This window comes from Megascapheus bottae, chromosome 17, assembly GCF_031878675.1.
Source record: "Megascapheus bottae isolate mThoBot1 chromosome 17, mThoBot2.hap1, whole genome shotgun sequence".
NCBI classification, from domain to species: Eukaryota; Metazoa; Chordata; class Mammalia; order Rodentia; family Geomyidae; genus Megascapheus; species Megascapheus bottae.
Genome location: NC_143525.1, coordinates 29652884 through 29668742, shown reverse-complemented (window position 1 = coordinate 29668742; position 15859 = coordinate 29652884). Strand labels below are relative to the sequence as shown.

At 49.2% G+C, this 15859-nt stretch overlaps 2 protein-coding genes across 4 annotated transcripts in view; one reads left to right on the top strand and one right to left on the bottom strand.

Annotated features, from left to right (window-relative positions):
• The window catches only part of Sez6 (seizure related 6 homolog), a 46774-nt gene extending 40697 nt beyond the window's left edge, over positions 1-6077 (bottom strand). For all 3 annotated transcript variants that reach the window (XM_090350563.1, XM_090350560.1, XM_090350561.1), the window contains exon 1: positions 5956-6077. In XM_090350563.1, coding sequence (XP_090206689.1) covers positions 5956-6010 — 55 coding nt within the window. In that variant the 5' untranslated portion in view covers positions 6011-6077. The remainder of the gene's footprint in view (positions 1-5955) is intronic.
• Pipox (pipecolic acid and sarcosine oxidase) overlaps positions 1-15859 on the top strand; it is a 108147-nt gene that overhangs the window by 45646 nt on the left and 46642 nt on the right. The gene's annotated exons all lie outside the window — the stretch shown is intronic.

The window sequence follows — 15859 nt, the reverse complement described above, 5'->3', positions numbered from 1 at the left end:
CAGAGTAGATATAAGCAGAGAAGTGACTGTTATGACCAGAAATGTGCCAGAAGAAAGTTAGAAGCTGTTTATGACTTGAATGTGTCTGGCAATATGAACCTGAACTTGGTCAATAAAAGGCTGGTAATAGCTTCTATCTCATGGAAATGATAGGAGTATTAAATGAGCTAATGTATATAAAACACTTAGTAGAGAGCATTGTTACTATTATTACTATTGCTTGGATAGTGATATTCTCCTGGGTTCCCATCTGCCTGTATTACCCTAGACTAGAAGAGGGGACACGGTGCTGGATCATACCAGCCTTTGTAAAAGAGGAAGGCATTTTCAAATAGCCTTACTACTTGTTGGTTGTGCACTGAGAGTAAGTAACCTGTCCAAAATTCAGTTTTCCCATCCAAGAAGTGGGGATTACTAACCCCTTACTGAAGAGAACCAAACCAAAAAGGCTTAACGCGTGAAGCATGGGCTCCTGGGGAATCGGGGTCCTGTTTTACTCCCCAATACATGTTTGTGGCATGAATACATGTTTGTGACATGAATGGTGGCAACACCATAGAGCTTGCTTGTGTGTGTGTGTGTGTGTATGTGTGTGTGTGTCTTTGTCTGTCTGTCTGTCTGTCTGTCTGTCTGTCTGTGTCTGTGTCTGTGTCTGTGTGCTAGTCCTGAGCTTGAATTCAGGACCTGGGTGGGTGCTGACCCCGAGTTTTTTTTTGCTCAAGACTAGCACTCTACCACTTGAGCCACAGCTTTACTTCTAGCTTTTCTTTTTTTTGGGGGGGGTGGTGGTGGTTAATTGGAAATAAGAGTCTTGTGGACTTCCCTGTTCAGGCTACCTTCAAGCTGCAATCCTCAGATCTCAGCCTTCTAAGTAGCTAGGATTTTAGGTGTGAGCAGCTGGCACTTAGCAGGGCTTGCTTTTTCAATAGTTGAGAAGGTTCTTGGGACCTGTATTTTCATGGTCTAGATTACTCCTAGCTTCCCGCCTCCTCCTACTTTCCATTCAAGGATGTAGCTAATCAGAGATGCTCCTGAAATTTCATGATTGTCCCACCCCCCAGGGTTTCTGAAGCTGAAATGGATGAAGGTCTCTGAAGTCAGATGACAGGGAATTGTTCTTCCCTTTTTTCAGCCTTTAATTTTATGCAAGACTTCCATCTTAGGTAGCAGGATGGTAGGTGGATCAAGAAGTCAGGACCCTGAACTTAACTCTTTTGACTTCTACCTGTATAATTTATTAACATACATTTAATGACCGCCATGTCCTAGGCTCTGTGCCACTGAGGACACAATCAGTGAAGACACTAAGGGATGAGAAGAAAGGCTTTACCCTGTAAAGAATGGCCATTAGCACCCTACCCCCAACCCACCTCAGGCTGATGGCATGACAGCTTAATTTGTAGAGGAAAAAAAACTAAGTAAAGGCTATAATTTACAGTCAAGATAATTGGCCAAGTGTTAGGAAAGAGAAAAAAAAATCCTAACATCCATATAAAAATAGTGTGCTTGCTACGCAAACTCAGCTTCAAGATGCAATCCCAGCTGCCATGGGCTCAATTCTCCACTCCAATCAGGCAGCTGACCCTAAGTTTCTCTCAAACAGACATTCTAGTGCTGCCCAAGATATGTGGGATGAAAAAACAGACTTGGTATCTTCTTTTCTGAGTTAAATCTTACTGTTGGGAAGTGCTTCAAGCAACCAGGCAAAGATTTATGACCCAACAAGATGGGTACCTTGGTGGGAAAAGCCAAGGGATAGGGTATACAGCAGTATCCCCTGAACCAGGCTGGATGACAGGTGAGGTTTCCCCTGAGGTACCTTAGAAAAATAGATACCCCATAAAGGTGTGTAATAATAATAATAATGGCAGAAGTGCCAAATAAGCCAGTGCTTGAAGCATGAGGTAGAGTGGGCAGCATGAGGTAGGTTAGTCCAGGCAGAGAAAAGAATTTCAGGCAGATAGAATGGCAAGATCCCAGGAGCTGTTGAGAACTTGGCTAGTTTGTGGAACTGATACTAAAATTTCTTTGGCCTGACTGTATTATTAGTCACCTTTCTGGCATGGTTACTTCCTGTAGGAATTGGTCTTGAAGACTTCCTTTAATACCTATTTTCTACCTCCCAGCTTCAGACCAGACCTCTTATAGGACCTAGTGTCCCATTTCTTGAGAGGCCTTTAAGCTGGGCACCCTGAAATCTGCATGACTTGGCAAATCTTTTGAGGCCTGACATGCTCCTAAGTTTGGCAACCATAAATTTGATATAACCATACAATGATGGTTCCAGAGGTCTAGAGAGGCCAGCACCTCTGAGCTACATGGAAGGCTGGACTCTTAACCAGCTGGGTCAAAAGTTCCTTCATGAAAGTTACCCTTGTCTACAGATACATTTATTTCTAGGCTCCCTTTCTGGTTGGGAGGATGAAATACTGATAGCTCTGTTTGGGTGGGGGAGTGGAATTCCTGAACTAAGCTCAGCCTGTCAGATGGGCTTGAAGAAATAAGGACAAGGGTAGGGAGATGCTGGTGGGCTTAAGGCAGGATAGAGAGAGGGGGTAAAGAGGTAGGCTGTCTGTTATGCTTTCATATTCAGGCAGCCAAATGGGAGGAGGGAGCATAGAAGTTTAGTTTCTAATTAAGCCCAATTCCTGTGTCTTCTTGCTCCCTATTAGTGCCCCCAAGAGCATCCCCAAGGCATTTTAAGCTGCCACCCTGCTGAGGAGGCCGGGATGGCCGCCAGGGCCTGCCAAGCTTGATGTGCTTAGGCCTACAAGGGACAGGGATGAGAAGCCAATTCAGACATCCCTCTTCTCTCCATAGCAGTCTCTGGATTTTCCTGTCCCCTCAGAAACCCTGGGGGCCTCTGGTTCTATACATCCACCTCTGGAACTCTTGAGTGGAATCCAGCTTGTCTCCCCAGGGTCCTTGTCCCCAGCCCAGCTTCCTGGCACACCTCCCCCCTCCAAGTGCCAAGCAAAGGAACAGAAAATGAGGGTGGCTTCTGCAGCCCCAGATTCAGGAATGTGCTTGTCAGAAGCCAGCATCAACAGAGAGAAAAATCAGCCTGGAAGCAGCAATTGCCATTTAAGGTTAAGGCAGTCCTGGTTTGTTAACCCTTACAGCAGTGAGAATCCTGGAAGCCAAATTCTCTTTCCCTTTCTCTCCTTCTTTCTACAGGCCTTACCTCTTACACACTAGCTCCAGTTTCTGGCTCAGTGAATAACTGAGAATTGCTATTTCCAGTCCCTCTTTTCCTGGATATGCTTTCTCAGGCTCAGAGAGGTGTTGCTGAAGGTCCAAGGTCACACAGCCACGGAGGCAGTCTCTGCCCGTGGAGACCTAATCTCACTCTTGTATCAGCAGCTTCTACCTTCACAATCTCCCCAGGCTACATTCACACATGCAGAGTTTAATTAACTTTATTGATATTCAGAAATTAGGAGAACGACTAAAGGTAATTGCTCATTAAAAATCATTAAACTGACACAGCAGGCCCAGGCAGGCATAGCCCCTCCTGTACTGCCTTCTTCTCCCCATTGTGACAAGATCTCCCAGACTAGCCCTAGGTTGGGAGGACATACACTGGTCCATAGTGCCCCTTACATCTGGGACCAATTCCACTAGGGAGACTGCAGAAGGAAACAGGGGAGTGAACCTATGGGGTAGAGAGCTCTTCCCTTAGTTCCACAGCCTCTAGGGCCTCTGTCTTCCAGGACTTCTGGTTTCTGGGCTGCGCCTGGTTTTGTTCTGCAGCCTGAGTTGCAAAGCTCTGAGGTATGCAAGGCTGTGAGGCTGTGGGATGCACTGCCTTGACAGCAAAAGCTCAAAGTCTTTTTTGCAACTGGAGGCTTTCCTTTGCTGAAGTTAGTGAGATGGCCAAATGAACTGCCTCTGGATGAGAAGATGCAATACCCTAACAACTGGAGCCTTGTATGGTGGCTAAAGAGGGAGGGGCCACTGTGCCCACCCACTGGGGGCAGGGGTACAGGCTCTGTCAGTGGCAGATTTGGGCTTCCTACTCTGCTTTGAAGAAAGGAAATAAAGATCCTCTCCAACAGATCTCTAGCCTCCAAAACCCTACAGGCACTGGAGATCCTCACAGATTAGAGAGGGACACTGGCTGGGGACACAGAGTTCCAGTCTCAGAGTGCCCTATACCTCCAGTGGTGGGTTCAGGAGGTGCTCATTCACAACAGATTTTTCTCTTGGAGACCTGCAGTCTCACTCCAATCGTCAGGAAATCCTCTGGCAGAGGCTTCACCCACACTCCTGTGGCCTCATACCTTCTCATTGCTGAGTTCTCACTCAACATTCATACCTCCTGAAGCAGACACCTTAGGGCCTGCTACTCCAGACACACAGGGCCTCAGTTACACTCACACTGAACCCCCCACCCCCAGATAACCACACAAACTGCCTGCCAGGGGACCTAGAACCCATGTCCCAGAGAAGGGAAGGAATGAGGACATAGCCAGACTCTACATCCTGAAATCAAAGGGACATCCTAGATTGCTGGCTATGGGATTCTCTGGGCCCCATTCTGTTCCTGGGGTGGGGCTTGGAGGACGATTCTTCCCGCAACGTGAGCTCATCAGTTCCAAGTTTCCCCAGTGGTGGGAGGACCCGGTGTGGGCTACCAGGTGAGGACTTTGAGGACCGGAGGACTTACTTGTAAGTAAGAAGAGCTTAGAGGCTCAGAGAGAGCTCTATGCCTATGGGACCAGAGGGAAAACAAACAAACAAACAAACAAACCCGAGTCGGTTCTGTCCAGGGGCTGGAGCTGTGCTGTCCTGACTCCCAACACAGTTGGAAAAAAGATCAAGCGCCAAGGTTACAAGCCACCCTACTATTCTACACCACATCAGGCCTAGGAACCAGATGGCGAGGGACGGACAGCGGGTCCCAACTCCATGTGCAGTTTCGCATCCCGGCCAGCTCAGCGGGGGAAGAACCGAGCCGGAGGACAGATCCAGTCAGACTCCCAAACCTTCCTGGTGCGCAGCACAGAACCCTCAGCCTTTCTTCAAAACTCCCTTCCTACCTACACGGAGGCTAAGCTTCGAGGAAGTTGGGGGTTTTGACTCCGCGCTGGGCGGGTCTGGAGCCGGGAACGGGGAGCCGGTCCTCCCGAGGAAGAGTCAGCAGCCCTGGGGCGGGGGTGTGGGGGGAGCCAGGCAGGAAGGCAGGCCCGTGGCGAGGCAGAGCTCTCGGGATGTGCGTGTGCACATGGACACGTGTGCACGACAGAGTCTCTATCCCAGGACCACATCGGCTTCAGCCCCAGAGCAGAACAACGACCTGGACAAGAGTGCCCCGGGGTCCCCAGCATATCCCCAGGAGGGTGGTCTAGACGGCCGTTCGGTGGTGACGGTGACTAGGTGGAGGGAGGTGAGCGACGTCCCAACTACGGCTCCGGCCACCCTCGGCCCGGTTCCTCCGCAGCGAGGCTGGGGAAGGAGAGGCCCCGGATCGGGCGGCAAAGTCGCGGGAAGTTTGGCGGGGGCGGGGGGCGGGCGGGGAGGCGGGGCCGCGGGCTGCCCGCCGGACCGTCCCGACTCGCCGCCCCGCGCCCCCGCCCCCCGCCCCGCGTGCGCTCCGGCGCCCCAAGACGCCCGGAGTGGAGCGAGGTAGCGCGCGGGTGAGCGCGAGTGAGCGGGGAGGGGGTGGCGTGATGAATTGCAGCAGAGAAATCCCATTAGATCCGGGGAGATGATTAAAGGCGAGGTCTCGGCCAGGCGCGAATGGCGGGAGCCGCGGCAGCTTCCCGCCGGCGGAACCCGCGCCCCGCCCGGGTCGGCCGGCGCCCGGGGCAGCGCGGCGCAGCCGGCGGGACGTGGTTCTCCGGCCGGGACCATCGGACGCGCGAAGCTGGGAGCCGCGACGGTCTTCCTTTCCAATCCCCGGGACTCCGCCCCCGCCCCGGTCCGGTTTGCTGGACGCCGGGGGTCCCTTACCGTGAGCCGGGAGCGCCAGCAGCGAGGGCAGGAGCAGCAGAACTGCGAGGTGCATGGTGCTGGCGGGGGGCCGCGCCCCGGGCTGGGGCGGCGGCGGGAGGGCGGGGGAGGGTCTCAGCGAGGCGTGGGAGCGGGGATGGGGTGGGGGGTCTGCAGAGCTGGGACCGGAGGAGGAGAGGGAACGCGGCCGCCGCCAGCGCCGCTAGCGCCTGACAGAATCAGCACCACGGCCAGCGCCTGGCGTCGGCGCCGGGGATCGCCGCGCGGGGCTGGGGGCGGGGGCGCGGGCGGAGCGGCTTACCGTAAAGTCTCAAGCAAAGGCGCAGAGGCCCCAGCGGCAGGATCACAGGCTCCGGGCGGGCCGCCGGCGGCTCGGCGTCAGGGCTGCCCTACCCCCGGGAGCACACAGCTCCCTCTCTCCAGCGCGGCGCACGCCCAAACTAGGCGAGCCAGCCCTTCTCCCACGTTAGGAGCCCGCCAAAGTGGTAGGGGGCTAGCTCGATGTTTCTCCTAGAGAAGGCAACCTGCTCTCCACCTTTCCCCAGCCCATCCTGGTGTACCCGAGGGCGCCAAGGGCGACCTGGGAAAACATCCTCAAGTGAGGCGGCTGCTGAGGACCGCGTGCCCCAGGGACAGATCCGTCCTGGGCCGATAATGAAGATGGCTTTTGAACGTACAAAGGACAATAAATTATTACTTTGCGCTCAATAAATGCCAGGGCTCCAGGCAGCTGCATCAGCAGCAAACTGTGCTCACAGAAAAGCTTAATTATCCTGATATTATAGTTAAAAGCCAATGGCACTTGTGTCCTGGGGAGACATTCTCCACTTGGCAGGAGGCAACCCTGGCCAAGCTGTGGGGAGTTAGAGGTAGCATTCGAGTTCCCTACGCAGCCTTGCATCTCCAGATCCTGCCTTGTCTCTTCTGTGGAACCAGAGTAGCCACAGTGACAGTCAGTTGGCACGGATCCTTTTCTTTAAAAAATTTATTAGCATATATTAGCTGTACACAGGGCTTCATTATATTTCCATATATGTGTATATCATATCCTGTTCAAATTCACCTTTTGATTCACAGCTCCTTTTTCATGCTGCTACCTGCTCAAGCTCCTGAACGTGGTAGAGTATGTGAGACAGGCATGAGGACAAGGTGTATGCAAGGCTATATTATTTTATTTACTTCTGATGTGTATATTACTATTACTATTTTGCAGTGCTGAGAATCAAGTCTAGGGCTGATTTAGGGTGGGGACTGATTTAGAAAGAGGTCCAAGGGAATAGCCAAAAGGATAAACCATTCAATGACATGGTAAAATAAGCTTCCAGGTCTCTCTTTGGGTTGAGAGGCCCCACTGAGTCACAGGGGGCAGAAGGGGTTCATGACAGCAGTGCTGTATTTGAGGCTGCTGTTTAGACTCATGTAACCATGGTTGGACTCATTAGGGGACTTTCTAAAGAGGACAATAAGATATTTTCATGGTGCCAATGCTATATTCCTTGTATAGGAAGAGAAAGGCGAAACCCCCTAGGTCCCTGAAAGGAGAGCAGCTTTGTGTTTCATTCTTTTCACATGAACTTGACCCAAACTCCAGCTATTATCTAACGTCCTTCTTGACCTCATCCTGGAAATAAGTGGCAAAACTTCTGCTCTTAGGTTTCATTCCTCAGAGAATCTGTTGGTCCTTATGGTCCTCATAGTCTATTAGCTCTGCTTCTCAGTTTCTCTCTAGATCCTCTCATAGGTGCTGGGGAGCCACCTTGATTGCTATAAAGAATTCCAGGCAGCAGGCAGGTGGGGGTGTAGAAATAGCCAAGGGAGATGCTGGAAGAGGATTTTTGAACAGTGTTTTTGAGAAGCAGAGGAAAAAGAGAGCAGAAGCAGAAAGATGTCCAAAATGGAAGGCTCTGACAAAAGGATTAGATGTAGGGGGGAAAAATGGCTGGGAAAAAGGCAGAGGAGATAGGAGAGGAAGGTAACAGACACAGAATAGATTCCATGGCTAAGGAAAGTTTGGAGGAACATTAGCAAATGTCATGTTTTCTTTTTCTTCCTTAAAGATATCCCTAAGCCAGATCTCTGGCATCCTCAGAACTGAGTAGCTTGGGCTATGATATGTGTGTGTGTGTGTGTGTGTGTGTGTGTGTGTGTGGGCCTTCGGGCCATGATCTAGGGATGAACCTTGTATGCTAGGATGATTTGTGGTGATTTGGAGGATGGTTGCAGGCTCACCTGACTCTCCTGGCAAGAGGGCTCCAGAAAACATGCCACCTGAACTAGAAGTGGTGCTGTGGCTCAAAGGGATAGGGTGGTAGCCTTGAGCTAAAGAGCTCAGGGACAGCACGCAGGACCAGAGTTCAAGCCCCATGACTGACCAAAATAAATGCCACCTGAACTAACCTAGGCATTCAGGAAGGGGTCTACTGAAGACTACGAGTCCTAGAATACAGTACTCTGCCATCATGCAATATGAACCCAACAAGGCAATCATAATGCACATAGGTTTTCTTTCCCTCTTAAAGATGGTCAACATGGCTCCATGAGTTTGAGGCAGAATCTGGGCCAAGTGAGAAGGAAACTTCTGGGGAAATGCCAAGCATATTCTTTCTATGTCCTCCAAGGGGCTCATTTTCTCTAGACCTTGGCCTCACCCACAAACTAATGACAGTAAAATATCCAAGAAGATATTCAGCTGTATATACATTTAAAGTATACTCTATTTCTATACATTTTTTTTTCTTCAGCCTCAGGACTTGAACTCTGGGTTTGGGATAAGTCCCTGAGCTCTTCAGCTCAAGGCTACTGCCTTACCCCTTGAGCCACAGCACCACTTTCAATTTTTCTGGTGGTTAATTGGAGATAAGAGTCCCACAGACGGGGCCAGGAGTTTGGCCTAGTGGTAGAGTGCTTGCCTAGCATGCACAAAGACCCAGGTTCGATTCCCCGGTACCACATAGATAGAAAAAAGCCAGAAGTGGTGCTGTGGCTCAAGTGGTAGAGCTCTAGTCTTGAGAAAACCCAAGGACAGTGCTCAGGCCCTGAGCTTAAGCCCAGGACTGGCAAAAAAAAAAAAAAGAGTCCCACAGACTTTAGTGCCTGGGTTGGCTTTGAACCGCAATCCTCAGCCTCCCGAGTAGCTAAGATTACAGGCATGAGCTACCGCACCCAGCTCTATACATGTTTGATAGCAACTATCTGAGGGAACATAGAAGGCTTCCCTCACTGGTCTTGTTTTGGTGTTTCTATATCTCCCATCTGGATATTTGCCTCCCCCCCCCCGAAGACTCTAGGGGTTTATCTGTAACTATTTGCTAAATTGTCTTCTCTAGTGGTTGTCCACTGTGAAGGTATGGACTATGTCTCCTCTACTCCCAACCTAGTTCTGTGACCAGCACATTGTAGATGCTCAATAAATACATATAAGAGATAAGCCTGAGAAGTGTCTAAAGTTCAGGGAAGACCATGAGTGCCACGTGAGAACTAAGAGATGGTGGAGAAAGGGAAGCTGCTTCAGGCCAGTGAAGGCTTCCCATGGCAGATGGGTGAAACTAAGTCACGTGTGTTTTCTGTTTTAATCAGTGGAAGAATACGGTTGAATGGGATCATGGTTTATGCAAAAACAAAGTAGAGGAAAATGCAGGGTAGGTGGGGTCAGTGAGAAGACTGGTTCTGGGGCAGAGCATCCCTGTAGGAAAGTAAGAAGGGCTGAGTAGGCGAGACCCTGACTGTGGGAGGGTTTGTGATCATTTGTGCTATTAGCTACTCTAAAGGACTTACTGCATTATGAAGAAACTTGCACTGAAACAGGGTTATCTGACATGATTAAGGTGGGAAAGTGGTAGGAAACTGTGGAGTTGGTCTTTGTCACAGAAAGTGGGGCTCTAGGGTACTGTGGCTAGATTAGGGTTGAAATCTAGAGAGAGGGGAGAAAGAGCTCTTCAATCCTAGAGACCCTCACTCCTTGCCTAGATGGAGTCAGACCTCCAGCTCACAACCTTGGAGAAGCCAACCTCACTTTGCTACTTCCAAGCAATTCATCAGCTTGGAAGATCGCAGGCACATCGGTGATTTATTTTGAAGTCTCCGTTGGGATACTTGCTTTCTGAGCAAGGAGAAAATCTCTCTTTCCTCCAACACAACTTTCAAAGCAGAAGAGCTCTATTTTAAGGGGGGAAGCAAAGGGGTTTTTTGTTTCAGGGAAGCAGGGACAGGGGTTGACATCTACTATACCTCAGAGACTGAAAGGGCCACGGTCTCTCACCTCACTCACCTCTTGGTATAGAGCCTGAGTCCTTGACATGTCTAGAATAGTTGGGGAGGCCAGGCTTGACTTTCTGGGTAACTGGAAGTCAACCTTTTGAATTTAGGGTCAGGAAAAGAGCCTTCCCCGGACAAACAAAAAGTCCTGGCATGTGGGCATGTGTTCCACACCAGGAGTGGAATCAGAGCAGCTGAAGCCAAAGCCGGGGGTGTGTGGAGACAACAGAGCAAGTGGTTTGATGTGAGCTCCTTTCCATCTCCAAACTGAGGCCTCCAGCCTGCCCACCACCTCCAGCAGAGGCCTTTGATCCTTCACAGCTCCATTAATGTTTAATGCCCCTGGTTGGGCAGGAATGAGGCAGGTGCTGGAACACACAGACTGGGAATAGGACTTGAGATCCACTATGTGAGCTGGATTATTTTCATGTGGGAGCCCTGGGCTATGTGGGAGGGGTCTTCCCTCCCCCCCCCCATATACAAGGAGAAGTCCCAGGGTTCAAGTTTGTGGCACTAATAAAGAAAACTCTTTGAAAACCACCAAGGGGCTGAAAATAAAACGAATAATCAATTGCAGAAGCCCAATCCCCGGTTTGATTGAAGGAGAAAGATGGAAAGTTAAATGACAATCAAATGCAAATACAGCTCAACAAACACCACAGCAATTACCAGGCCCAGGAACCACATGGTGCTTGTAGGCAGCAGGGGTTGGCAATTTTGAAGCCTGGGCCTGTGCTGAGGTGATGGGCATGGGGCTATTTTAATGGACAGTTAAATAGATGCAAAAACCTCACGTCTACTTTGCATATACTGCTGCGGAGTGGGGAGATCCAGGGAGGCTGTGCTACCTGCGTGTCTTCCTCTGCATCATTTCAGATAGGAGACCTGACTGCCCAGGAGGTGAGGCCAAAGTGAGTGCCAATCAGGGGGCTGTGCCAGTCCCCATGGATCCTTCCCATCAGCTGCTGCTGAAGGTGCAAGAGCTGAACGTGATGGAAGCCCACAGGGTCCTCCACAAAAGGCTAAGGCACTAGTTTCCCAACAGTCTATATCCCTGGTGAGAGTGGCCTTCTCCTCTATATTTGCATACTGTTTTGCATCTCATTTGAATGCTATTAATTTGGTGTCAGGCTAGGTTGGCACAGTATAGGAAAGAGAACAGCTGGCCTTCTCCCTCCCCTTGCACCTTGGGGCTTACTCTGAGCATAGCCCTCCCCAATTGGGGGGGGGCATAAGGTGTCTACTTTCACCACTCCCTCCATGTTTCTGAGACTTTAAGAGACTCAGTGAAGCCAGCTTCCTGGAAGCCACAGCTGCCTGGGCAGTGTGGTGAGCTGCAGAGTTATGCTGAAGGAAGAAGAAAAGGGTCTCTCAAGAGCACCCTTGCCAGACCCAGACACACCATGGGAGGATGCTGGGAGCCTTCATCTCCCCAAGCAATCAAGGCAGCTTGTCTTGGAAAGGGTCCAAAGATAATAGCCAGGAGAAGGAGGGAAGAGAGACAGGTAATAATCCCAGAGAAATATAGAGGCTCTAGAAATAAAAATCCTCTGAACTCAATAGTCCTAGTGCTTGAACTTACATAAAATACATCTTGTCCAGAGGCATTGGGTTTATGATGCCACTCTAGGGCTGAGGGCCTGGTGTCAGGTTGATGGCCATGTGATGTAGCAGTGGACCACCGGGTGGGGTGAGCCCTTACCAAATAGGGGAAGGAGCCTGGCACTGTTGGCTTTCATTTGTAATCCTAGCAACTAGGAGCCTGAGATCTGAGGATTGCTGTTCAAGCCAGCTCAGACTGGCAAATCCTTGAGATTCTGATCTACCCCCCATCAAAATAAAACAAAAACCACAACAACAGCCAGAAATGAGTCTGTGGCTTAAGTGGTAGAGTGATTGCCTTGAGAGAAGGAGAAACAAACAAACAAACAACTCAGGGACAGTGCCCAGATTATTGAGTTCAAGCTACAGAACTGACACCAAGAAGGAAGGAAGGAAGGAAGGAAGGAAGGAAGGAAGGAAGGAAGGAAGGAAGGAAGGAAGGAAGGAAGGAAGGAAGGAAGGGAAGGGAGAGAAAGAAAGAAAAAAGTGAGAGAGAGGGAGGAAAGAAGGAAGGAAGGAAGAGAAGTAGGGAGGGAGGGAAAGAGGGAGAGAGAGAAAGAGAGAGAAAAGAAATTGGGACCTGGAGGTGGAGGCAACTGAGCTAGCTAGGCAAGTTGAGATGATCCCTAAGGTATCTTAGTTGTTCCCCACATGAAGTCAGCCAGATTACTCTACTGGCTTCTTGACTAGGTGTCCTGACCCAGAGCCTTGGTCAACAGAGCAGAGCATTTATTGCTTAGAACATGCAAGAAGGAGGTACTATAGACCCCAAACTAGTCTCTTTTGATCAGGGAGAGTCCTTTTATGCTATGGAATCATCCAGTAGGACAGGAGATGGGAACTATGGATAAATAATCTACCCAGTCTGACCTCGTACTCCTGACCCTGACAACACTGACCATAGATCAGCAAAGAGCAAAAGAAAGTTCCCTTTTCTTTAAAAATAAGAAAAAGAAAAAAGACAGGCACTAGTAGTTTGTATTTGTAATCCAAGCTAATCAGAAAGCTGAGATCTGAGCACTGCTATTCAAAGCTAATGTGTAGCTGTAATCCTAGCTACTCAGGAGGCTGACATCTGAGGATCCTGGTTCAAAACTGGCCTGGACAGTAAAGTCCCCATGAGATTCATCTCCAATTCACCATCCCAAAATTGGAAATGGTGCTGTGGCTCAAGTGGCAGAACACTAGCCTTGAGAATGAAGAGGCTCAAGGATAATTCCCAGGCTCTGAGTTCAAGCCCCAAAACCAAAAAAAAAAAAAAAAAAAGAAAGAAAGTTGTTCTTTCTTTTTATGCCTGAGTAATAGAAGAGGAAGATAACTATTTTTTTTGTTTTGTTTTTTGTTTTCCATTTTGAGCAAACTCAAGCACAAAAGGTTTGTACATAAGGGGTAGACTTAGGACTAATTCACATTTTACAGGTCCTTGAGTATACTACCTCCTCCTCTTCCTCCTCTTCCTCCTTCTTTTTTGTGGGTCGTGGGGCTTGAACTTGGGGCTGTCCCTGAGTTCTTCAGCTCAAGGCTACTGCCCTATCCTTGGAGATAAGAATCTCAAGTTCTTTTGTGCCCTGGCTGGCTTTGAATCGAGATCCTCAGATTTCAGCCTCCTTAGTAGCTAGGATTACAGGCGTGAGCCACCATGACTAACTGGCGAGTATAGCTTCTACAGAAAGATTACCACATGCATTGGAAACAAATTTGCAAAACTTCTGTATGCGCCTCACCTTAAAGAAAGTGTGGGGCTGGGAGTCTGGCCTAGTGGTAGTGTGCTTGCCTAGCATGCACCAAGACCCGGGTTTGATTCCTCCGTACCATATACATAAAAAAAGCTGGAAGTGGTACTGAGGCTCAAGTGGAAGTCCAAGGACAGTGCTCAGGCCCTGAGCTCAAGCCCAGGACTGGAAGAAAAAAAAAGTCAGCCTCTGATTCAGTGGACTTTTTTTCTGACCTTTAAAAATAATAATCTGGCGCCATTGCTGTCTCCATGTTCAGGTCCTGTGTCTGGTCTCCTGGTTGTTTTCTCATCACCATGGTGTCCCAGTTCAGCTCTCCATTGGAAATGAATTGGCTTATTGGTACTATATCTGTTGTTTTTGTCATCTCTGGCCTGTTTCTTGACTGGCTGCTGGCCTTTGAGACTCTAGTCTGCTATGCAGTCACTGGTCTTTTAATAAAGATTCCAAGATTCGAACTGGCAAAATAACTAAATAAGTAAGAAAGTAAATAAATAAATAAATAGGGGCTGGGAGTTTGGCCTAGTGGTAGAGTGCTTGCCTAGCATGTACTAAGACCCAGGTTCAATTCCTAGGTACCATTTACATAGAAAAAGCCAGAAGTGGTGCTGTGGCTCAAGTGGTAGAGCTCTAGCATTGAGAAAGCCCAAGGACAGGCCCTGAGCTCAAGTCCAGAACTGGCAATCATCATCATCATCATCCTCATCATCATCACCTGCCAGGCACTGGTGGCTTATGCCTGTAATTTGCTACTCAGGACACAGAAATCTGAAGATCCTGGTTTTGAAGCCAGTTTGGGCAAGAAAATCACTAAGATTCTTATCTTCAATTAAACACCAAAAGAAGTGGAGCTGGTTCAAGTGATGGAGCATTAGCTTTGAGAAAAAACTCTCAGGGGTAGTGCTCAGGGCCTGAATCCAAGCCCCAGGACCAGCACATAGAAAAGAAATGAAAAGAAAAGAAAATTGCACCATTTGTTATTTGCTGTTAGAGGGCATTAAACCAGGACATTAGACTAAATCCTCACAACAGTACTCTGAGGTTGGCACAGTATTGTTACTGTCTTCAGTGTAAACCTGAGGACACGAAGGCAACCACAATCCACTATCAAAACATTTAAGAAAGGCAGAGATGCCAGTGGGCTTTCTTATAGGAACCTAGAAGAGGAGGGATGATCATAGATTCTTTGGTCCTCTGGTTTCTGCCTGGGGCTTACCAGCAGGGGGCCTGAGCCTTGAAGTTCTCTAGCTTTCAGGACCCATAGGGAGGCTCCAGAAGGTTGTGCCACTTGGCAGGGAAGGTTGGTTAATTATTAACATATTAATTTAATAGATATCTAGTTAGTACCCCGCATTTGGCTGGGGGATCCAAAGTTGAGTGAAAACACAATCTGTGTCTCTGGGGACAGAGAGATCAAAGTCTGGGGTTGGAGACAGTACAACACCACAGGACTTCATGCAAAACTGTACACAGTAGGTGCTCATCAGATAAGGATCTAGGGCCCTCTGATGAGGTCCACAAGTGGGATTTGACTGTTCCTCAATAAGACAGTGATTATCTAAGAAGCCAAAGGAAAGCCAGAACAGTGGCTCACACCTGTGATCCTCGCCACTCAGGAGGCTGAGCTATGAGGATCGTGGTTTGAAGATAGCCCAGGCAAGAAAGTCTGTGAGAGTTTTAATTTCCAATTAACCACCAAAACAACCAAAAATAGAAGTGGGGCTGTGGCACATGTGGTAGAGTGGTAGTATCGAGACAAAAAGAGTTCAGGGAGGCCAGGAGTTTGACCTAGTGGTAGAGTGCTTGCCTAGCATGCACAGAGACCTGCGTTTGATTCCTCGGTACCAAATACACAGAAAAAGCTGAAAGTGCTGCTGTGGCTCAAGTGATAGAGCACTCGACTTGAGAAAGCCCGAGGACAGTGCTCAGGCACTGAGTTCAAGCCCCCGGACTGGCAAAAAAAAAAAAAAAGTTCAGGGACAAGACCCAGGCCCTGAGTTCAAGCTCCAGGACTGGCATGTGCATACACACACATACACACACATACACAAAACCAAGAGAAGAGAAAGGAAGAGACGTACATTCCACTGCACAGGGTTAGCAGGTCTGTGTGTGGTGGGCAGAATAGTGGTTAGAGTGGCTGGTGGCAGAGAACAAGGCATGTGGTATAAGGTGCGATGGAGCTCTGAAGCTGAGGGGTTGTGCATAACATCCAGGCTCCCCCACCAGCCCTGCCATCTGCCCATCCTTTCCCTCATCCTTTACCAACCACCGCTCAGGACACCGGTCATCCTCTCACTACTTAGTTTACTGAA